Here is a 23,282-nt window from a genome sequence, read left to right as displayed (position 1 = left end):
GCTGGAAGAAAAAGAACAGTGGAAAACATCTTAAGGTTTATTTCTTATTTTTCAAAATTAAAGTTTCTTTTTTTTTTCCCAAGCAGATAAAATAACATCTTTAAGGATCAAAATGTACAGTAGATCAAGCATGAAATATGTAAACACCTCTTCAACATAATATTACAGGAAGGACTACAGTATGTTCCTACTATTACAATTTCAAATGAATATTAAAAGAACATTAAAAAAGAAAAAAACAACAATTGCATAAAATGGCTTGTGGGTGAATTTAGGAAACAAAGCCCTGATCTTTATGGAATTTTAAAAGAATGTTACCTATTTGTTCAGCCTATTCCTAAGACACTTTCTTGTTTCTCTTTTCTTTTATTCATTGACAATTAGTTACAGGTACTAAGGAAAATATTACTATATTGTTTAGCAAGAATGCTCCAAAATTAACATTACTCTGGCAACACAAGTTGTTTAACTAGAAAGAACATGCATTCAAAAACCACAATTCCTTTGTTGGTGCTTACTATGCTGTATGGTTAGGAGATCTAAGGGAGTTTTCTGTGTGTGTGTAATTATTGAAACCTGATGTCTTTAAGGTAAACTCAGAGGTTAGCTAGGGAAGAAATTGAGTAGAAATTGTCTGCTATGAACTCTGCATTTATGACTAGTAGGTTGGTACAACATGGTTAAAAGCAGATTTCCATTTTTGAAAAGTTATATTATCTGGTCACCATGACAACAAAATTGAAGTACCACAGCAAGCCTCAGAAAAATATCTGCCTTTAAAAAAGAGAAGTCTGCTTCTGAAAATAGTTAAGACTCTTTATAAATACTTATTTCATGAAAATGTTAACCTTATGGAAATAATCTAAAGAGTAATTGGTGAAAATAGAAACTGTCTTTCATCACCAAATAATATCGCTCAGTCTTAGGTGCCACTGAGGATGGGAGATCTGAAACGAAAGGCAATAGTATCAGCGGTCTTGAAAAAGCTGTTTTCCTATGGGATCGCTCATTGTCCCTTCATATCTACCTGCTATTAGAGAATCTGTGTTGACCTATTTAATGTTAGACCTTCCTCCTCTTTGTCAGACCCGGTTGGGATCAGCTCGCCTAAGTTCCACTGTTGTCCAGTGACTGCTGGGTGTGTGACATGACAGCTGGCTGGTTTGCATATCTCCCTCCTATTGGCCGAGGCAACCGTGGAGGCAGTGAGACCCTCAAGAGACGGACAGAGATTTCAGATGCTCCCTGGTTTTGAAAATTAGGAACATTTCTTATGTGCTCAGAGAGCATCTCCACAACCGCAGATGCTATACATCAGGGTAGTGCTTTTTCCCACCAAACATGAGCAGAAGTTGAGGATTAATTTAAAAGGTATTCTTATGGACACACAGCTCACAGATTAAAAACCCCTCAATTCTAATTGTGTTTAGAGGCTTTGGTGTTTGGTGGGATTTTTTAACGTCCCATAACCACATGATCAATCCAGGTGATTTAAAATCAATGCCAAAGCCAGACAAAGGCTGTTGTAAGCAGCTCTCTATTTGCTTTATGGAAAAAGTAAAAGGCCAGAGTGATGTTTTCTTCAGTGAAAGGGCTAAAGGATAGGAAAATAGTTTCAAGCCATGAGACCAGTTGCATTTCCTTGATGGAAATTCAGATATGCAAACAATGCAAACCTCTGTCTTGTCCCAGAAAATGAAGAGAAAGTCTCTAAAAACTGTGCTCATCGAAACTGATACTTCCTTCTTGGTAACATGAAAAGAATGCTTTGGCCAGGATATATTTGTACCCAATATAAATATATTTGATGAGTCAAATATATATGATGCACAGATTGCCAAATAGTGCTCTGGGATATGCCCTTTAATCCTGGCAGTACTGGATTATTGAGTCATTTCGTTTAAGAATATTCAGAAGCTGAGTGCTTCTGAAATCCAAAAGATTTGCAAGTAATACATATTTCTGAAATCCCTGGACAAGTGACTTATTAAAGTCAGGTATGAAGGCACTGCTCTTCATCTTAGGCCGTGATTTCAAAGGTCTCTCTTGATGACCCTGTATTACTCTAATTAGCACAGACCTAATGCTGCTTGAATTCTTTGAGTTGGCATTGAATTGATATTATAATGGCTCAGAATAATAGTGTCACCACATATCAGTATACAGACAACACGTAGGAGTCTTTTCTTCATGGCCAATCCCAAACAGCATCCTTCATATCTATTTTAAACCCCTTTGTACTGCTAAATGTTCTACTTGGGTAAACTCTTGAGTCAGGTGTTCACCCTGTGGGGGTCAAATATCCTACAGATTATTTTAAAATACGTATTTTTAAAAAGCAACTCTCTTGATACCACATTTACACCTAGTCGCCTCTCCTTTCTCTCTCATTAAGGAATGGTATACACAAGTCTGCCCGCTCTGCAGCTGCCAGATCTGATGGCCTTCTCTTAATTTACTATATACTCATCCACTGTTATGGCTCTGAATATATTAACATGCTATTGATGTCTAAATGATCATCTCCAGAGACAAGCATGCAGTTATATATTTGACAGTGCCATATGAATGTTTACAAGCATCTCAAAGTTAACATCAAAAACTAAGTGATTAATTTTCCACTACACTTATTCAGGAAATCTGTTCCACTTCTAGTACTTCCCATCTATTCAGCTGCTCACACCAAAAACTTGAGAATTATCTTTAGCACCTCATTCTTTCAATAACCCTGCTGGATTCATCACAAGTTCAGTTTTATCTTCAAATTCATCTCAAATCAGTCCATTTCTCTCACCCGGAATACTTTTGGAAGAGCCTTGTCACTAACTGGTCTTCCTATTTCCACTTTCGTCTTCCTTCAATCCATTCTCCACACAAAAATTCAATCAGATCAAGTCTCTAATTTAGAACCCTTAATAGTTTCCCACTTCATTTAGGATAATATCAAAATTTCTCATCATAACTCAGGGGCCTCCGTGACCTAGCTCCAGCCCATCTCTCCAGTCTTGTCTCTCATTGCTTTGCCATAAAATCTCTCTTTGGTGCTTAACTTCTGTTAGTATATTATTAAGGACACATTGACAAACTAAAGGCTTAGAATTTTTCTCAAATACGGAAGTGTCTCATATCCTGTGAATATCACTGGATTCACAACTTGGAAAAGAAAGGTAGCTATAATATGTCTCTGGAGGAAGCATAAATTTCCTTAAAGGCATTAAATAGAAACATATTATTTTAGCAGTGAGTAGCACTAACATCCTGGAATGCGAAGTCAAGTGAGCCTTATGAAGCATCACTACAAACAAAGCTAGTGGAGGTGATGGAATTCCAGTTGAGCTATTTCAAATCCTAAAAGATGATGCTGTGAAAGTGCTGCACTCAATATGCCAGCAAATTTGGAAAACTCAGCAGTGGCCACAGGACTGGAAAAGGTCAGTTTTCATTCCAATCCTAAAGAAAGGCAATGCCAAAGAATGCTCAAACTACCGCACAATTGCACTCATCTCACACGCTAGCAAAGTAATGCTCAAAATTCTTCAAGCCAGGCTTCATGAGTATGTGAACTATGAACATCCAGATGTTCAAGCTGGATTTAGAAAAGGCAGAGGAACCAGAGATCAAATTGCCAACATCCCCTGGATCATCGAAAAGGCAAGAGTTTCAGAAAAACATCTACTTTTGCTCCACTGACTACTCCAAAGCCTTTGACTGCATGAATCACAATAAACTGTGGAAAATTCTTCAAGAGATGGGAATACCAGACTACCTGACTTGCCTCCTGAGAAATGTGTATGCAGGTCAGGAAGCAACAGTTAGAACAGGACATGGAACAACAGACTGGTTCCAAATTGGGAAAGGAGTACATCAAGGCTATATAATGTCACCCTGCTTATTTAACTTCTTTGCAGAATACATCATGTGAAATGCCAGGCTGGATGAAGCACAAGCTGGAATCAAGATTGCCGGGAGAAATATCAATAACCTCAGATACGCAGACAACACCACACTTATGGCAGAAAGCAAAGAAGAACTAAAGAGTCTCTTGATGAAAGTGAAAGAGGAGAGTGATAAAGTTGGCCTAAAACTCAACATTCAGAAACTAAGATCACGGCATCCAGTCCCATCACTTCATGGCAAATAGATGGGGAAACAATGAAAACAGTGAGAGACTACTTTTTTGGGCTCCAAAATCACAGCAGATGGTGACTGCAGCCATGAAATTAAAAGACGCTTGCTCCTTGGAAGAAAAGCTATGACCAACCTAGACTGAATATTAAAAAGCAGGGACTTTACTTTGCCAACAATAGTCCATCTAGTCAAAGCTTTGGTTTTTCCAGTGGTCATGTTTGGATTTGAGAGTTGGGCTATAAAGAAAGCTGAGCGCTTAAGAATTGATGCTTTTGAACTGTGGTGTTGGAGGAGACTCTTGAGAGTCCCTTGGACTGCAAGAGAGCCAACCAGTCCATCCTAAAGGAAATCAGTCCTGAATATTCATTGAAAGGACTGATGCTGAAGCTGAAACTCCAATACTTTGGCCACCTGATGCAAAGAACCGACATATTTGAAAAGACGCTGATGCTGGGAAAGATTGAAGGCAGGAGGAGAAGGGGACGACAGAGGATGAAATGGTTGGATGGCATCACTGATGTAACGGACATGAGTTTGAGTAAATTCCAGGAGTTGGTGATGGACAGGGAAGCCTGCTGTGCAAAGAGTCGGACACGACTGAGTGACTGAACTGAGCACTAACACAGGAGCTGGTACACAGCAAATACTTAAAATTTATTAACTTAATAAATAATCTGAAAGGATGCTGTAGCAAGAGAAAGACCCTACCATATTGTGAGAGAGATCTGGAGAGAGTGAAATCTTGAATTGTTTACTGGATCTGAGTAGTTGGAGGAAACTCCCCATTAGGGACAAAGCTATAAGGGGTTAACAAGACACTGGTGACTTCCATAAGCAACTTTTCTGTTAACGATTTTATCTGGTAGAGATACCCCTTCCTGTTGTAATTTGAAAAAAAGCCATCAGAAAGGGGACTCTGGAGAGAAAAAGAGGCTGAATGTATACTCAACAGTAGTTCCTTAAAGCTCTGTCAGGATGGGTTAACATATCAAGAAAATTCTCAAGTGCAATATGAAAATCTAGGTATTCTGGCCTCAACTTAGCTCAGCACAGCCAGAGAAATTTCTGCATAGAAGGAATAACTAAGACCTCACAAACTAAAATTTTATGATTTCATGCAATATTTCAAAGCAAATCTAGTGTTGTATAGACTATGATTACAAATACCTACAAATAGTTATACATGTGAGTAAGTAATGTATAAATGTAAGATCTCCGTTGGGGGGGGGTGGATTACGATGGGTTTTCTCCCCTAAATCTTTCCTCCATATTTCTGTACTGCTTTCTCAATGGTAATACCCCACACTCCCACCCCCGATCAAGTTCCACTTATCTTAAGGCTCCATTTTAGTCTATATGATTCTAGATCTACTACAAACTATTTTTCCTTATTTAAAAATCATTTGATTTTCTAAACCATGGGGGCTTAAATTCAAACTGTTTATCCCTCACATAACCTGTTATTTTGTTTGGTAAACCCACAGTTTCTCAACTCCAATTTGCCTTAGAATTACCTGGTAGTACCCTATTAAAACGTAGATATCTGGGTCATTGCCTCAGAGATTCTAATTCAGAAGGGCTGAGGCAGGAGGATCTATTTTGACATTTTCTACACGATTCTGACCTGTAACCTCATTTGGAAAGAACAATATTAAATGCCCAGTTTGTTGCTGTTGTTGTTGAGTCGTTGTGTCCAACTCTTTGCGACCCTAGGGACCGTAGCCTGCTAGGCTCCTCTGTGCATGGAATTTTCCAGGCAAGAATACTGGAGTGGGTTGCCATTTCCTTCTCCAAGGGATCTTCCTGGAACAGGGCTCAAACCCTCATCTCCTGCACTGGAAGGTGGATTCTTTACCAGTGAGTCACCAGGGAAGCCCTAAATGCCCAGTGATTTTATATGAAAGGAACTTGTAGACAGACAGAACCATCCATGGAGACTAAACACAAATATTAATACATTATCCTGCAAAGAATACTGGCTTAGTATTACAAGTAATAATTATTTCCCCTTGTAGAAATTTGCAATTTTCAAAGCCCTTTCATATCCTTCTGTAAAACACCTCATCTTTCTAGCCTTACTTTGCTTTTTTGCAAAAATAAGGATTTCTTTCAACCTAAAAATTAATGTGTACCTGATATACAGTAAAACAAAAGCAAAAACAACACCAAGTTGTGGATGTGACTGGTGATAGAAGCAAAGTCTGATGCTGTAAAGAGCAATACTGCGTAGGAACCTGGATTGTTAGGTCCATGAATCAAGGCAAATCAGAAGTGGTCAAACAGGAGATGGCAAGAGTGAACATCGACATTTTAGGAATTAGTGAACTAAGATGGACTGGAATGGGTGAATTTAACTCAGATGACCATTATATCTACTACCGTGGGCAAGAATCCTTTAGAAGAAATGGAGTAGCCATCATGGTCAACAAAAGAGTCCGAAAGGCAGTACTTGGATGCAATCTCAAAAACAAGAGAATGATCTCTGTTAGTTTCCAAGGCAAACCATTCAACATCACAGTAATTCAAGTCTATGCCCTAGCCAGTAATGCTGAAGAAGCTGAAGTTGAATGGTTCTATGAAGACCTACAAGACCTTCTAGAACTAACACACAAAAAAGATGTTCTTTTCATTATAGGGGACTGGAATGCAAAAGTAGGAAGTTAAGAGATACCTGGAGTGACAGGCAAATTTTGTCTTGGGAGTACAAAATGAAGCAGGTCAAAGGATAACAAGAGTTTTGCCGAAAGAACGCACTGGTCATAGCAAACACCCTCTTCCAACAACACAAGAGAAGACTCTACACATGGACATCACCAGATGGTCAACACCGAAATCAGACTGATTATATTCTTTGCAGCCAAAGACGGAGAAGCTGTATACAGTCAGCAAAAACAAGACCTGGAGCTGACTGTGGCTCAGATCATGAACTCCTTATTGCCAAATTCAGACTGAAATTGAAGAAAGTAGGGAAAACCACTACACCATTCAGATATGACCTAAATCAAATCCCTTACGATTATATAGTAGAATTGACAAATAGATTCAAGGGATTAGATCTGATAGACAGAGTGCCTGAAAAACTATTGACGGAGGTTCATGACATTGTACAGGAGACAGGGATCAAGACCATCCCCAAGAAAAAAGAAATACAAAAAGGCAAACTGGTTGTCTGAGGAAGCCTTACAAATTGCTGAGAAAAGAAGAGAAGCTACAGGCAAAGGAGAAAAGGAAAGATATACCCATTTGAATGCAGAGTTCTAAAGAACAGCACGGAGAGATAAGAAAGCCTTTCTCAGTGATCAATGCAAAGAAATAGAGGAAAACAACAGAATGGGAAAGACTAGAGATCTCTTCAAGAAAATTAGAGATATCAAGGGAACATTTCATGCAAAGATGGCCACAATAAAGGACAGAAATGGTATGGACCTAACAGAAGGAGAAGATATTAAGAAGAGGTGGCAAGAATACACAGAAGAACTGTACAAAAAAGATCTTCACGACCCAGATAACCACAATGGTGTGATCACTCATCTAGAGCCAGACATCCTGGAATGCGAAGTCAAGTGGGCCTTAGGAAGCATCACTATGAACAAAGCTAGTGGAGGTGATGGAATTCCAGTTAAGCTATTTCAAATCCTAAAAGATGATGCTGTGAAAGTGTTGCACTCAATACGCCAGCAAATTTGGAAAATTTAGCAGTGGCCACAGGACTGGAAAAGGTCAGTTTTCATTCCAATCTCTAGAAAAGGCAATGCCAAAGAATGTTCAAACTACCACACAATTGCACTTATCTCACACGCTAACAAAGTAATGCTCAAAATTCTCCAAGCCAGGCTTCAGCAATATGTGAACCATGCATGTCCAGATGTTCAAGCTATATTTAGAAAAGGCAGAGGAACCAGAGATCAGTTGCCAGCATCCACTGGATCATCGAAAATGTAAGCGAGTTCCAGAAAAACATCTACTTTTGCTTCATCAACTACTCTAAAGCCTTTGCCTGCGTGAATCACAACAAACTGTGGAAAATTCTGAAAGAGATGGGAATACCAGACCACCTGACCTGCCTCTTGAGAAATCTGTATGCAGGTTAAGAAGAAACAGTTAGAACTGGATATGGAAAACCAGACTGGTTCCAAATCGAGAAAGGAGTATGTCAAGACTGTATATTGTTACCCTTCTTATTTAACTTATATGCAGAGTACATCGTGTGAAATTCTGGGCTGGATGAAGCACAAGCTGGAATCAAGATTGCTGGGAGAAATATCAATAACCTCAGACACGCAGACGACACGACACTTATGGCAGAAAGCGAAGAACTAAAGAGTCTCTTGATGAAAGTGAAAGAGGAGAGTGATAAAGTTGGTTTAAATCTCAACATTCAGAAAACTAAGATCATGGCATCCAGTCCCATCACTTCATGGCAAATAGATGGGGAAACAATGAAAACAGTGACAGACTTTATTTTCTTGAGCTCCAAAATCATGATAGTTTGTGACTGCAGCCATGAAATGAAAAGACGCTTGCTCCTTGGAAAAAATGCTATGACCAACCTAGACTGCATATTAAAAAGCAGAGGCATTACTTTGCCAACAAACGTCCATCTAGTCAAGGCTATGGTGTTTCCAGCAGTCATGTATGGATGTGAGAGTTGCACTATTAAAGAAAGCTGAGCACCGAAGAATTGATTCTTTTCAACTGTGGTGTTGGAGAAGACTCTTGAGAGTCCCTTGGACAGCAAGGAGATCCAACCAGTCCATCCTAAAGGAAATCAGTCCTGAATATTCATTGGAAGAACTGATGCTGAAACTCCAGTACTTTGGCCACCTCCAATACTTTGGCCACCTGATGCAAAGAACTGACTCATTGGAAAAGACCCTGCTGCTGGGAAAAATTGAAGGCAGGAGAAGGGGACGACAGAGGATGAGATGGTTGGATGGCATCAGCAACTTGATGGACATGAGTTTGAGCAAGCTCCAGGAGTTGGTGATGAACATGAAAGCCTGCCGTGCTGCAGTCCATGGGGTCGCAAAGAGTCAGACACAACTGAGTGACTGAACTGAACTGATATACAGTAGGCACTCAGTAAATGTTTATTAAATGAATGAATGAAAAAATGGCTACCTCACAAAAAACACTCAAAGTGTTATGGGGGTAGAATTACAGGTTTTTGAAAAACCAGTCTTATACCTAGTAAACTTAGGCTCACAGAATTTAAGTAATGAACTTATTATCTGGGTCTAATACTAAGTTTTCTGACTTCTCTTTTGGTATCTTTTGTTTGGCGTAATTTCTGAAATTTGCCAATTAGACTGTGTTGTTTGAAAGATGGTCCACCTGCTGTCTTTTGTATTCACACCACTACTGACAAATGACAAACTGCTGGAAATGTATAATGGCATGTAAGTTGTTACCTTCTTCTTTAACCTCTGTCTACAGCATAAGTTGTAATTCCAGAGGCCTGATATACATGTCTACAGGTAATAAATCTGTGTGAGTTATAGCTGTATCCTTGTAGATTTACAATGATAAGTTTTAATTCATCTCTGGCAACATATTTACATAAATTACAGCAATAGAGTAACGATGCTATACACTGGAATGTTCACCCAGAGAAATTCAAGAGGCTCACGGCAGCTGGCTTTCTTACGGCTACAAAGGGCCACTCTCATATATATGAGAAAAAAGCACTGAATTTGGTATTGTGGGCATTATACAGATGTTTCCTTACTCTTGACATTTGTCTTAAAGTAAACTATGCTTCCAGTGCCTCTCACTGCATTAATGAATAGACTCGATTAAGATGTGACTTTAGGGAAGAGCAGAATTACTTAAACAATCAAACATTCAGAGGAGTAGTGCACATTACTTCTAAGGGTCTACTCTGTCTTCAAATGCATCTGCTTAATAGCTCTGAAGCTTAACAGCCCTGAAACTGGAGCACAAGCTCAATCAGGCCGGGAGGGGACAGGGACAGTATGAGGTTATCAAGGGCAGTCCTCTCCCTCTCGAGTGATGAAGGGAAGGGGCCCTTGGCTTTGGACAGAACATGGCAAGGGACCACAGCTGGATCTCGTGAGCCTTGTCAAGCACTTCAGCATTCCAGTTCACTGTTTCTGTTCCAAGAAAAGGGGAAGCTGATTCTTCTAAAGTCATCATACTATTAGTCTACTTTGCTGGAACATATTTCCCATTACGAGTTTTGTTCTTACATCAAAAAGACTCTTTCAAATTCATAAACTCAAAATTGGAGATTAAAGATGACCATGAATCAACCCACCACTACCATTTAATGAGACTGCAATAATCATGAAACTAAATGTCTTATGTTAGTTTAATTAATCTTTAAAAGGGCCTAAAATTATGCCCCTAATTTCCCGGCAAGGAAAGAAATCTAGTAACTTGTTCAAGGCCTCAAAGATGGTAGGTAGAAGGGCAGGCCCCAAACCCAGATCCCATCAACCTTCCTTCCTGTTTATCTCATCTTACATCACTCCAAGGGCCAGATCACCATAACTTCATTCTCTTTGCCAGCAACAGGTTTAAAAATGGGTATGTGATGCAATCTTGGTCAACTGAGGCGTGAGAACAGGCTTTCTCAGATGGCCTATTTGCTTTAAAATCTTCTCCTTTTGGCCTCTGGATGGTATCCTCTGCATAGGTTGCTGGTGCTGCAGCACATCATATACCCTGAAGTGGTCTAGCCAAAGAGACCAACACTCTGAACACAGTGAAGAAGGGAGGGTCCTTCACAATACCACTGACTGCTCACTTCACCAGCTACCTCTAGATGTTTTGTTACATGAAATAGTAGATTCTTTAATTGAAAGTCTCTTTCGTGCCTTCTATTATTTTGCAAATAAAATATCCTAAGTATTAAATCTTTCCAAAAGCTCCATAGTTCCTTTATTTAAAAACTCCCCTCTATGCCTAAACTGGGCTTCCCTGGTGGCTCAGACAGTAAAGAATCCACCTGCAGTGTAGGAGGCCTGGGTTCAATATCGGGGTGGGGAAGATCTCCTGGAGAAGGGAATGGCCACCCACTCCAGTATTCTTGCCTGGAGAATTCCATGGACAGAGGAGCCTGGTGGGCTACAGTCCATGGGGTCACAAAGCGTCAGACATGACTGAGCAAATATATAAGATTTTAAGTATTTTATATATCAAAAGTGGATATAAAGAATACAAGGCACTGAATCCAGAACAAATTCACTGCACTGTGATTCTCCCACCTTGTGTTTTTGAATTTTCTGGATAAAATATATATAGAATCTATAAATATATCTATCTATAGACACATGTCAATATTCTCATTTTTTATGTATTGATAGGAAAAATAAAAAGGTTAGGAAGGAAATTAAATGGCATTGAGAAATGTAGATAAAATGTGAATTTTGGGAAACAATGCTTTTACAAAGATGTTGAAATGCTTGTAATAACTGTTGTGTTTGGAAACAAACTGTTTCACATATTTCCAACTGTAGATATTACCAAGAATTAATTTTTTTTCCTCGGTGTAAAAACCTTAAATATTACCATTCAAAGTATAACATGGATTTCAGAAACACTCAGTGAGTGATGGGGCGGAGAGATGACAGAAAAATACACCTGTAGGTTCTCCATTGAAATAATTCTTTAAAAAATTTTAAACTTTCAGGGTAAATGATGGTCTAATTGCAAGCATTGTTATGTGTATCTCTTTCTCTTCCTAGAGGTTCTTCTCTAAATAGCACTTCGTTTTTAAAACGGGAAGCTTGTTGGGTAATTCTTCAACAGGGCGTCAGAAAACCATTGTCTTCTTCAACTGTTCATCTTATTATCATCCCTGATGCCGAATTTCTGGTTGCTGCTCCTGAATGTCATAGGAAGCACCTGCCATAAAACCAGCTGCTGAAAAGAACAGGAAGAAAATGCCTAAAATGTCGGCCTGACTAAACACTGTAGTCAATTCTCACTGCAATTTTTGCAATCATCACATAAGTGCCCTTGATGTATAAGCGTTATAGACTTCTGCTCAGTGAAAACTGTGCCTGAAGCTTCAAAACTCTGCCATAAAGAAACATCAGTCTTACTGTCCACCAAACCCCTAAGGGCCATTGCTCCTCCTAACTAGAAGTAAAATCTTTGTTATTTTTAGATAGAAAAAGACATTGGTCTCCAAACTTCTATTCATGTAAGTGTGTTTGCTGACACTGCTGTCGAGCCTGAACACTGGCTTCCTTGCAATATGTAGTAACCTTAGAGTGCTCACCAGAATCAGTGCTTTAGAGAAAACTAGGACTTCCCTAGTGGCTCAGGCAGTAAAGAACCTGCCTGCAAAGCGGGAGACCAGGGTTCAGTCCCTGGGTTGAGAAGATCCCCTGGAGAAGGTAATGGCAACCCACTCCAGTATTCTTGACTGGAGAATCCCATGGACAGAGGAGCCTGCAGTCCATGGGGTCGCAAAGAGCTGGGCAAGACTGAGTGACTAACACTTTCACTTTCGTCAGAATGCTTTGAATCCCATGCTGACAACATTTTCACATCTTGCCACGCCCCGTTTTCCTAAAACGACTGTCTATGGAAAATGCCAGCATTCAGTTCTTTGCTTACATTTTGCTAACACCATGTAAATTTTATTTATAAAATCCACATTACTGAGTTAGCTTCCGATAAGACATAGAGGGAATTCCCCAGTGGTGTAGCGGTTAGGACTCTGTGCTGCCACTGCAGGGGCACAGGTTTGATTCCAGGTCAGGGAACTAAGATCCCACAAACTACACAGCACCCCCGCTCCCCCCCACCAAAAAAAAAGCACAGAGAAGCAGTGTCTCTACTTATCTATTGGAATGGCTGTTTTTCACCTGAGATTTGTGCAGTTCCCAGTGTAATGCTTTTGCTATAACATGAACCACTCACATACATACAATGGGGAGCACATCTCTCAGGTTTTGATAAACTTGCTTTTGCTACATGTCTTCCCCCTCTTGCCTTTGTGGATGTTGTGTCATCTGCCTGGAATCACGGCCCTCTCCTTCCCTTCCTGGCTCTAGTTGATGGCTCAGCTCCGATGTCTTCTCCTCTAGAGAGCCCTATCAGACCATTCTCTCTAGACACCTAAACAAATCCCGGCCTGTGCTCCTCCTCTGTTCCCCTCCCCCATGCTTTAGCCCACTCTGCTGGAAGGGACAATCACAGTACTTCCGCTCTGGGTCATGCCTGTCTTATAGTGCACGCGTGCTAAGTCACTTCAGCAGGGTCCGACTCTGCGACCCCATGGACTGTAGCCCACCGGGCTCCGCTGTCCATGGGATTCTCAAGGCAAGAGTACTGGAGTGGGTTGCCATTTCCTTCTCCAAGGGATCTTGCTGGCCCCAGGGATCAAACCTTCTTCTCTTATGTCTCTTGCATTGGCAGGCTGGCTCTTTACCACTAGTACCACCTGGGAAGCCCTCTGTTTTCTGGTCCAGAGTATAAATTCCTTGGAGGGATTTTATAAGAAACAGTTTACATTTATCTTTATCCCTTGCACATAATTCAGTGTCTGATACAGAGAAGAGTTACCATAAAATTATTTTTATTTTTTATAAATAAAATGAGGCCAGCGGTGGAACTTCATTTCTTTACGAGAATAACTGCAGCTCAAGAGTCCTTCTGTGGACGTCCCCGGTGGTACAGTACGTAAGAATCCGCCTGCCAGTGATGGGGACACAGGTTCGATCCCTGGTCTGGGAAGAGTCCACTTGCCATGGAGCAACTAAAAGCCCGTGGGCCACAACTACAGAGCCTGTGCTCTGGAGCCTGTGCTGTGCAGTAAGAGAAGCCACTGGGATGAGAGGCTAAGTAATGAAAGGGTAAAGAATAAATGACATGCAAATAAGAGAGAATGAGAACATTCACAGCTATGCCTGTTGAAAGCAAGAGAAACCACAATGAAAATTATGCTGACCAATGAGAAACTGAGTAAGAATCATAAGACGACTGACTCGCTGACCCCACCTTTTGTATCTTAGAGACGATGCTGAAGAAAACAGATGTGGCAAATTACACAGTAACAAAGTCCTTGAGAAACATTCAGTGGGGGCTGATTAATATAAGACTTTAAATATATGCAAACAGATAGGCCAAAAACTGAGATGTGCTGGCAGTTGGGAATACCGTATTTAAATATCAGCTTTACTCAGAAAAATTTTAATATAGCAGTAACATGAAAAGTAATATTTGTAATGATTTCAAAAAATTACTTAAAAGTATATTAGCAGGACAACAGATTAATGCTATGCAAAAATCAGGATAGATGAAGAATAATCATTAAATATGGTTGGTTGAGGACAGGTCAATAAGTACAATCTTAACTTTGTTAAACACTTGGTTTGATGATCTACTCATTCTACATTTAAGATTAATCAAATTGTTTGGAATAAAGAGCAACAACTACAACAAAATCCTAAAAAAGAACTTGTAACAGATATAGCTAGGATGAAATCATGTACACCTAAGTAGGAGAGAAAAGTCTGGGGTTGATTTTGTCTTATTTAACTAATAACTAAATAATAATTATGATAGCTAATATTTTTTAAGCACTTACTGATGTTTGCTTTACATATATATATATATATATATATATATATATATATATATCTACAAACATTTTGAGGTCTCAAGGTTTACCTTTAAAATTCTCCACAGTTAGTTTCTCTTTGTTCTTCTCCAATATATTACTGTACATTTAAAAATTTAATTTTATTTAGTTTTAAATTTTTGGCTGTACTGCATCTTCACTGCTCTGCGTGGCTTTTTCTAGTGGCAGCGAGCGGGGCTACTCCCCCTAGCTGCGGTACGTGGTCTCCTTGCCGTGGCTGCCCTTGTTGCAGGGCACGCGGGCTTCAGCAGCTTGGTGACAGGCTTCATTGCCCCACAGCATGTGGGATCTTCCCGGAGCAGGGATCGAACCCATGTCTCCTGCATTGGCAGGTGGAGTCTTAGCTGCTGGACCACCAGAGAAGCCCCTATGCTTCTTTAGATCACTTTTCAGTTGAATGAGTTAACTCTTCCTTCACTAATTACCTAAGACAGAGGTCAGCAAATTTTTTCTGGAAAGGGCCACACAATAAATGTTTGAGGCTTTGTGGCCCATACACAGTCTGTGCTGGCTGCAGACACCCAGTTCTGCCCCTGCAGTGTGAGAGCAGCCACACGCGATCTCTAGGTGAATGGCGTGGCTGTGTCCCAGTAAAGTTTTACTCATTCAAACAGGTGGCAGGCAGATTTGGGCAATAGCTTGCAAACTCAATACGAGTAAAGTTCATATTCCAGACTGAATGCATATTTATATGCAGTTTTGTATAATCACCTGTACTAGATTGAGAAGAAGAGGTTGTAAGAAAACTGATCTTAAAAAAAGATAGACGCTAATGCCAAAAGATAAGGGAAACAGACTTGACTTGCCGCGTCTATCCCTTGCTAGCCCATCAAAGGACGACAGGGACCCTGTACGCTCTGAGCCCCTTTTCCCTTTCCTGTGCTCCCACTGGGCCCAAGGACGCTGCCTCGCCTCTGGCATCCCGGACAGGCCACAGCGCGTCTTCCTGTAGGGGGGCTCTCATTTAGGTGGCCACCCCTTGTATTTCCATCTAACTGGAACCTACCCCTGGAGCCCAGTGAATTTACTAATTATCCCTTCTACATCTTTTATGTCATATCTTATGTCTTTGCTCAACGTTAGTAAAATTGTCCCACTCTCTCTGTTCATGGATTTCAATAGCTAATTCAAAAAATATTTCACTGCATTCCTAGTTCAAAATTCCAGGTCCTCTGACTCACCTCTAAAATGCCATTTCTAAACATGCCAACTCTACCCGTGTATTCTGTTTCAACTGTTGACTCACTTATTTCAAACACTACAACAATAATACCATAAAGGAATTAAGAGAATCCCTATTCCTTAAGAGCTCATTGTCACTGGATAAAACTGGTAACTGGCAAAAGCAGTTAAGATTGATTTTAGAGATTTAGCTTTGTTTTCATGCCCTGAAAGATGAGAGGAAAGGGTAACCTTCCCTTTCACACCGCACTGGAAGGTAAAGGTTATTCCATCGTACAACACTAATGACAACTGGGATATCAAAATCAAGAAGCTGAAGTAGAAAAATATCACAGGGACACTGAAATGTCGAAATGCAGTAAAATAAGGCATGGAAAATAAAACGAAATATGAGTGACGTTACAAATTTCTGTTAGGAAAGAATGTCATTGATTGATGAGTGTTTCTCAAATAATTTTATTAAAAAGAATAAGATAGTCAAAGTACCCATGCTTTTCGCATGTTAATTAAGATCGTGGCTGTGACCACGCAGGAGGAAAACCTGTCAGGAGCTGTGTGCTCAGGACGGTCTGCTCCTTCCTCATCAGCTCTTCACCGCGCTCCTTCCTTCACTTCTCTGGGTGTGATGTCAATGCCTCATTCTTCTCTCTGTTGGTGGCAACAGTGTCCTCTCTACGGTTTCCTCATTTCAATTTTAAAGAAGCTTGAAAAGATCACTTTGTTCAATTCTTTTTGTCTTCACCTTGTTGATGCTTGTGGCTTATTTCTCTCAAGCTGGCTAATAATAATATACAGTTGACCCTTGAGCAACACGGGCTTAAACCGCATAAGTCCACTCAAACTTGATTCCTAGTCCTTATGACAGCTCTGCACCATCCAGCGTTGTCTGAATCCCCAGACGCAGAACCGGGGATACGGCGGGTCAACTGTAAGTTACATGTGGAGCTTCCCTGGTGGTTCAGATGGTAAAGAATCTGCCTGCAGTATAGGAGACCTGGGTTTGATCCCTGGGTTGGGAAGATTCCATGGAGAAGGGAATGCTGCCCACTCTAGTGTTCTTGCCTGGAGAATCCCATGGACAGAGGAGCCTGGACAGATAATCCACGGGGTCGCAAAGAGTCGGACATGACTGACTCTACAACTACCACTGCATCACTGCATCGCTAACTCCAGCGATGTTCAGGGTCAACTGAACTCCAACATTTAACAACTGATTCTGAAAATGATGCTTGGACACTCTGTCTCTCACGAGGAAAATGTTACAGACAATGTGTAACTTGATTTTTAAAGCAAGTATTCATAGTGGTTTCATTGCTTAAAGTGAGAGCTCAGGGTAAAGCAATACAGTCACCAACGAGGAGTTAATGTCTTAAAAAAAAATCACACAAAAGAAATTCAATAGTTACATCAGTGTGGCCAATGGTGCACACTCACAGGAAATACACAGTGGACACTCACGCATTAGGGCCTCTGAGAAGGCCTGCATAAAGAAATGTTTTAAGTTTGAACGATACCCCCTAAACTTGTCTGACCCCTGAAACTTTTACTGCCAATCTGTTACCATCTGTTAGAACTATTTTATGGAAAGCTGCCAGAGAAGCTTTTGGAGAATTAATTAATAGTTTATTAAACTCAAGAGGCAATTTAAAATTTAGCTACTTGATGTATTTCTTCATATTCCTTCTGAAAATTCCTAACAGTTGAATATATCAATATTATGGTTGAATACAATTCCTAATATGATTGAATACATTAGCACTGATAACTGCTACAGTGAAAGACAAGGGATGATGACTTGGGATTATATATCAGTGAACACTACAAATCTACCATGATCAGGATGGAGCCCACTAGCTTTGTTTTTGCTATTAACTAACAGGGTGACTCTGGGATAAAGAGACTGATCACTTCGACGTCGAGGGGGGCCAGACGTGCTCCATCTACCCAAGTGGCACACACTTGGAGAACCGAGTGGTCAGGATCAAGACCCAGACGAACTTCTCATCAATAATAAAGCTGTATAAAAGCATAGGAAGTTATCAAACCATAAGAAGGAATATATTGTTTCAAATAGAGCCTTGGCCTCCTTCTTCCAGAACCACACCAAATGCCATTGTGATTTCTGCCTTTCTTGAACTGAGTAGAATATGTCCCCAAATTGCTAAAGATCTCATTTTACTTAGAAAATGAATTATCGTTTAGCCATTAATCAAGATAATGTATCATCACATTTTTTTTTCCCAACAAAATACATGATAAGAATAAGAAAATCAGAAAACTTTGTTTAAAGGAAGAAAAGATTTACTGCAAAGTGGTTTGTGAGTAGCACCACCTTACTCAGGGCTCCGATATGAGCAGTCTGCGGCAGCCCTTCATTCCCAGTGAATAAAGACAGTAGGGCTCTATATTCTGAGTCCTTCATTAAACTATTGATCCCTTTAGCATTATCCATAATGTTCCCGCCGCTCAGCACGTCAACTGGTGAAGTGCTGGCCTCTCACTCCTTTCAATAACCTGCGGACTTTATGGAGAGGAAGTCACAATGATTTATTTACCTGACATTTTCCAGTCCGAATGTCGTACAGGGCCACTGAACCATGGCGAGCTCCAACGGCTATTCTGTGATTCCGCTCGTAATAGCTGACCATGTAGAACCTGGATTGAACATTTAAACAACAGCGAAAATGAAAAACCAGGTGAGATGACCTGCACGTCGAAGTGGATAGCAACACATTCTGAAGATTAAAGCCAGTTCCGATAAATATTGTTAAATAAGTATATCCATAATTAACAGATGGAGCTTTTTCAAAAATGCTTTGTTGTAGTAATTCTTAAAATCAACTGAAAGAAAAATGATGCAGAATACCACTTAGGCCTGTTAATGATTATTTTCAATAGAAAACAACTTTATAATTACAAACATCCTTGAATTTTGAAATAAGAAGTAAGGGTCAAAAACAAAAAAGATTAAACATGAAAACTCAGTTTTGCTACAGTGACTATTATGCAAATATTTCTATTGAACAGAAATAGAAAAGATGAAAAGGCTTACATATTCAATCTAATTATGTTTTCATGGTTTATTATGGTATTAAGGAATGAAAAATATTTTTTAGCAGAACAATCATAAAAAAACAGCATATTAAACACATTATGCTTAAATGTTCATATCAGTAATTTTAAATGAAATTAGAACGTTATTCACCAAAAAAAGTTATCTGGCAAATTCTCTAGAGTTTCCACATTTATCAGTTTATCTAAACGATAATTGCGCCTGTTGGTAACATAAATAAGCATATTTGGTAATTTGGCATTGCATGAAAATAGGATTTAGGGAGGATGCTTTGAAGGTTGTAAAAGGTTGATTTACTTTTGTTTATTTTTCTGGATTAATTTTCATGACTTGAGTAAGTATTTGAATTCCTGATCTTTGCTTTGTCATGATTTAATAGCCATATGGCTAGAGCCCGGGAAGGCAAGAATAAAAATGATTAGAAGTGTAAATAAGGTATGCTTTGATGTCCCCAAAGAGTTTCCAATATGCCTTCCCATTATCCAGTCCTATTGTCTCAGTGAGACTTACCCAGATAAATTAGTGGCTTACTCTCAATATTTCTGAGGCTGCTGCTGCTGCTGCTGCTAAGTCGCTTCAGTCGTGTCCGACTCTGTGCGACCCCATAGACGGCAGCCCACCAGGCTCCCCCGTCCCTGGGATTCTCTAGGCAAGACACTGGAGTGGGTTGCCATTTCCTTCTCCAATGCATGAAAGTGAAAAGTGAAAGTGAAGTCACTCAGTCGTGTCTGACTCTTAGCGACCCCATGGACTGCAGCCTACCAGGCTCCTCCGTCCATGGGATTTTCCAGGCAAGAGTACTGAGGACATTCCATCAATTTTACTATATAGTCCTTGCCTTTTTTCTCTTTGATTCTCTGCTACCAATCTAAATTTTCTGTTATTTTTTTTAAAACATAGGAGAGGGGAGGAAAAACAGATGACAGACAAGAAGTAGCATTTGTCTAATTCTTTCTTGAGATTGATACAGAGTTAAAAAACCAATGGTAAGAGGCCGAGAGAGAGAGAGAGAGAGAGAGAGAGAGAGAGAGAGAGAGGAGAGGGGAGATATTTGTGAGCATTTAAAAACCAGGGACAGTCTGACAAAGCCATTTTGGCATTATCAGACTTTATGACACTCATACACATTTTATAAATCTGGAAAACAGGCTATTAAGTGTTGAAACTTTTTGTTTGATACTTATTCAGCAGTACTTCTGTCCGATCTCTAAGCCCCACCCAGCAAGGCAATTTTCTTCCTCTTTAGTGGAAGATAAATGCTCTATTTCTAGTCATGTGAAAGACACTACTCTAGGATGTCCTGCGGGGTTGTGCTGGGCTCCGGCATGGGATGTTCTCTTGCGCATACAGGTTTGAGGGAAGGAAGGGGACTGGAGGCTCTCCCCCTACTGAGAGGTGAATAAAAACTTTCTTTAAAAATCTTTCTTGTCTAAAGCATTCTACCACTGTCCCTCAGTAGAAAAGGTGAGAACCAACAATCAGCATTCAAAATTTAATGTTTCCACACTAAAAGAGAAAAGATATTTAGAAGAGCTTTATTTATTTTTTTTTCATATTTTATTTATTTATTTATTTTTTTAAATAAATTTATTTATTTTAGTTGGGGGCTAATTACTTTACAATATTGTAGTAGTTTTTGCCATACATTGACATGAATCAGCCATGGGTTTACATGTGTTCCCCTTCCTGGACCCCCCACCCACCTCCCTCCCCATCCCATCCCTCTGGGTCATCCCATTGCCCTGGCCCTGAGCCCTTGTCTCATGCATCGAACATGGAATGGTGTTCTGTTTCACATATGATAATATACATGTTTCAATGCTATTCTCCCAGAACGTCCCACCCTCACCTTCTCCCTCAGAGTCCATAAAATTGTTCTATGCATCTGTGTCTCTTATTCTGTCTCGCATATAGGGTTATAGAAGAGCTTTAAAATGCTTACTATTTTATTATTCAATAATTACTGTGGTCTAAGAAGGAGCATAACTATGTATCTATATGTATGCCTATATTTACACCACATCTAAACACACCTAAGCCCACACAATTTAAATCCTATTAGAGTAACACGGAATATAATATTTAACAAATGTTTAACAAATATCTATTCTGTGCAGGTTAACAGCCACAGGAAAATAACATTTCCAGAGGTATTTTGTTATCTGTTATTAAACTTTGCACAGATGCAAGAGTTGTATTGCTCCAACACTTCTGCGAAACGTAAATATAACTGCCCCTCAAAATAATCCTCTTAAAAACAATCCGTTGGTAAAATACATTTATGTTGACAAAATTTTACTTAGTTAAATCCGAATCTAAAAAAAAAGTTTTTATTACATTGACCATTTTCTACACTCTGGGTATCAACCTCATATTTCTATATCACCTACAAACACCATTATTTATGGGAGAAAAAAAGACCAAATCTATTCTTGGTATCAAATCTTTAGTCTGCCTGAAAGGACCATATATTACAGGTCTGCATTTTTCATTCTTTGCAATTTACTACCAGACTAACACTCCTAAAATATCTGAAAGAATTCTGGATAGTGAAGGTCTCATGGCATGTTTTTAATCTTTGGATTTCTTGTTAAACTTTTTCTTTCTTTAATGGTCTCTCTTTTAACAGCAGAAATCCAAGGTACATGTGCATTCACTTCCCAAGTGCTCACTCTGGGGACTGGCTGCAGTGACCGTCTCTCTGCTGAGGGTTTCTAGAGCCCACCTTGCCCCCAGACTACTCTTCTCCTGGAACCAGTTCTCCAATGTAATGTTGCAAAATGTATCTCTTGCTGGGGCTAGGGTGGTCATCATGCAAAAAGTTTAAGGTCCCTGATTTCCATGTTTTCAGCACTGTCCATGCACATCCAGAGTGGTCCTTTTCAGCCATAAATCAAATCACCTCTCTAGAATGTTCACAACCCTCCTTCAAGACCCTGGCCCTACACCTCTCGGACTTTATCTCTTCTCCTCTTTGCTTGGTCTACTCTGACCATACTGATCTCCTTATACTTTCGTGAATATAGCAGGAGTATATCCATTTTGGAGCTTAACATTTGCTGCTCCTTCTGCTTGAAAATCTCATCTTCCCAGGGTCTGTGCCCTCACTTCATTCAGGTCTCTGTTCCAGGGTTATCTTGATAAGGATGGCCTTTATGAGCCATCCAGCTTATTTAATACAGCAGCCATTCCTCCACTACCCTTTAGTCCAGGACCCTAGTTTTTCTTTACTGTACTTGTCATCCCTTTGAGATTATACAATAATTTTTTGTTTATTGTTTTCCAACATCAGAAACTTTATGTTTTGTTGAATGTATGCATACACAAACAGGGTCCAATCAAAGAGAATACAGCAGTACAAAGGTTAATGGTGTAAGAAGTCCAAATCACTATGCTAGTTATAGTGACTAGTATATAAACTAAGCTAAAAATATCTGTTTTTAAGAATAATGAATATTTTCTAAAGTCTAAAATAATAACCAGTATAAAACAACAAAGGAAATAATAACTGTCTAAAAAAGTTAGGTAGAAATCATGAATCAGAAAGCAACACCCTGACCTTTCTAAAAAATGTATTTTCCATTGAGACAAACAACGGCAGATTTACAAGACGTTATATGTAGAGACTCTTGAAGTCTGGGTACATTATCATGAGACTGACAGGTGCATAATGGAATTATTTCATTATGTTTCAGGGAACTAGAAAAGATTATTTGGTCTGAAACTCAAGGAAAATATAGTCTAAATAATGATATATATAACACAGTATATATATTTGGTATAAATGGTCTGAGAAAAAAAATTATTCTAAGAATTGGCCAGATATTTATATAGGCACATATAAATTTCATTGAATATAGTATTATCACACAAAACATAATTAAAAGAAACAATCACTTATTGGTCATTACGAACTACCAGAATAGGTTATTCTATTTCTCCAAAACATATTTGTGACATCAACTCCTCAGGAGCCACTGACAACAGGGTGCCACCCACCTCACCATGGGGTGGGTTACAATGTGAAATAAATATGTGAACTGGGTCCACTCTGGGGCAGGATCCTGGAGCAAATCACGTTGCCTAAGAGTTCACCAAGCACCCAATGCCTGAGTCTAAGTAACTTTGGTACCCTTTACTTACAGTCTCCTTTTTACTTTTTATTAAAAATGGTCCTCAAATAGGAGAAGTTTGTGTGATACTTCAGAAAAAAAAAAAGGGGGAGAGGAAAGATGCCACTCTCAGCAGAGCTAAGATTTAGGAGAAAGACAGAAGCCTGTA

The 23,282-nt window shown here is 39.5% G+C and overlaps 1 protein-coding gene across 24 annotated transcripts in view; it reads right to left on the bottom strand.

Annotated features, from left to right (window-relative positions):
- WDR7 (WD repeat domain 7) overlaps window positions 1–23,282 on the bottom strand; it is a 373,254-nt gene that overhangs the window by 54,849 nt on the left and 295,123 nt on the right. For 20 of the 24 annotated variants that reach the window (XM_081562306.1, XM_081562297.1, XM_081562301.1 and 17 more), the window contains one exon: window positions 18,484–18,583. In XM_081562306.1, coding sequence (XP_081418432.1) covers window positions 18,484–18,583 — 100 coding nt within the window. Of the gene's footprint in view, window positions 1–11,740; window positions 12,016–18,483; window positions 18,584–23,282 lie in introns of those variants that run through there. The other 4 variants (XM_081562322.1, XM_081562320.1, XM_081562319.1 and 1 more) reach the window with 2 other exon arrangements.

Source organism: Giraffa tippelskirchi, chromosome 14 (assembly GCF_054371585.1).
Source record: "Giraffa tippelskirchi isolate mGirTip1 chromosome 14, T2T-mGirTip1v1.2.pri, whole genome shotgun sequence".
NCBI lineage: Eukaryota > Metazoa > Chordata > Mammalia > Artiodactyla > Giraffidae > Giraffa > Giraffa tippelskirchi.
Note: the sequence above shows the minus strand (reverse complement) of the source record. Positions and strands in the feature narration are given on the sequence as shown.